This window comes from Nothoprocta perdicaria, unplaced genomic scaffold, assembly GCF_003342845.1.
Source record: "Nothoprocta perdicaria isolate Ctin4 unplaced genomic scaffold, notPer1 scaffold_1816, whole genome shotgun sequence".
NCBI lineage: Eukaryota > Metazoa > Chordata > Aves > Tinamiformes > Tinamidae > Nothoprocta > Nothoprocta perdicaria.
Genome location: NW_020455001.1, coordinates 59 through 1,330, shown reverse-complemented (window position 1 = coordinate 1,330; position 1,272 = coordinate 59). Strand labels below are relative to the sequence as shown.

The 1,272-nt window shown below is 69.1% G+C and overlaps 1 protein-coding gene across 1 annotated transcript; it reads right to left on the bottom strand.

Moving 5' to 3' along the window:
- Nucleotides 1-632: 632 nt before the first annotated feature.
- Nucleotides 633-1,030, bottom strand: LOC112945101 (splicing factor, arginine/serine-rich 19-like; the record flags this gene model as incomplete). The annotated part of the gene is made up of 2 exons (XM_026036611.1): nt 633-827; nt 902-1,030. Coding segments are annotated over 2 exons (324 nt in total), but the record flags the coding sequence as incomplete, so codon positions are not given.
- Nucleotides 1,031-1,272: the final 242 nt, after the last annotated feature.

The window sequence follows — 1,272 nt, the reverse complement described above, 5'->3', positions numbered from 1 at the left end:
GGGCCTTGTGCCCCCCAAACTTTCCTGTGGGACCCCCCCAAAGCACTAGGGACCCCCCAAGGTGGGGGGCACCCCCTCAGCACCACTGCCCAGTACTGGGCCCCCCCATCGCACTAGGGGCCCCTTGAATCCTCAGGGAGCCCCCATGGGGGGGGCAACCCCCCCCGCACTAGGGACCCCCCCCCGCCGCACTGGGAGGTCCGCTCCTCGCAGCGCCCCCCCCTCCCCAATTGGGAGCCCCCCATGACACAGGAGACCCCTCCCAAACATGAGGGCCCCCCCCCGAAGTGCCTGGGGGGGCACCCTCCCCAATAAAGACTCTGCTGCCAGGCGCCAGTGTCACCTGTGTCCCCGAGGGGCCCAGGCGTCCAGGACCCCCAGCAAAGCAAAGACGCGGCCACGTGGCTAAAAGCAGTTTATGGGGGGGCGGTACAGGGTTTTGGGGGGGCTGCAAAACCTCCATGCTAAATAAAACCAAAAGTGACGGGGGGGGCATGGAGGGGGTGTCCCCAATCCCCCCCCCATAAAAAAAAACCCCGCGGGGTGGAGCAGAGTTGGGGGGCGGGGGGGTCCCCCCATCTCCAGCGCGTTATTTACACAGTCCAGCCCAGTCTGTCGTTCGGGGGGGGGTCTCAGAGGGGCGGCAGGGGGAGGGGGCCCTTGTCGGGTGCGGCCCCCCCCGCAGGCGCCTCCGGGGGGGCGGGGGGCTCGTGGGGCGGGGGGGGCCGGCGCCCCCGCTTGCGGAAGTACTTGTAGCGCTGCACGTAGGCGCCCACCAGCCGCGCCACCTTCACCGGGTTGATCTCCCCGCTGCGGCTGTGGCAGATCTGGGGACAGGGCTCATGGGGGCGCGGCCCCGGGCACGGGGACCCCCCGCCCCCCAAAGGGACCCCCCCGGCACCTTGTGCACGGCCTTGCGCAGGATGTCCTTGTACTCGTCCTTGGTGATGTCCTTGCGCTGGTAGTAGGGCTTGATGGCCAGCTTGACCTCCTCGACAGCGCGCTCCTGCGTGTGCAGCTTCTTGAGGTACTGCGGGGACAGGGGACACGGTCACACGGGGACACAGGGACACGGGGACACGGGGACACGGGGACAGGGGGACACAGGGACATGGGACACGGGGCCAGCTTGACCTCCTCGACAGCGCGCTCCTGCGTGTGCAGCTTCTTGAGGTACTGCGGGGACAGGGGACACGGTCACACGGGGACACGGGGACACAGGGACACGGGGACATGGGGACACGGGGCCAGCTTGACCTCCTCGACAGCGCG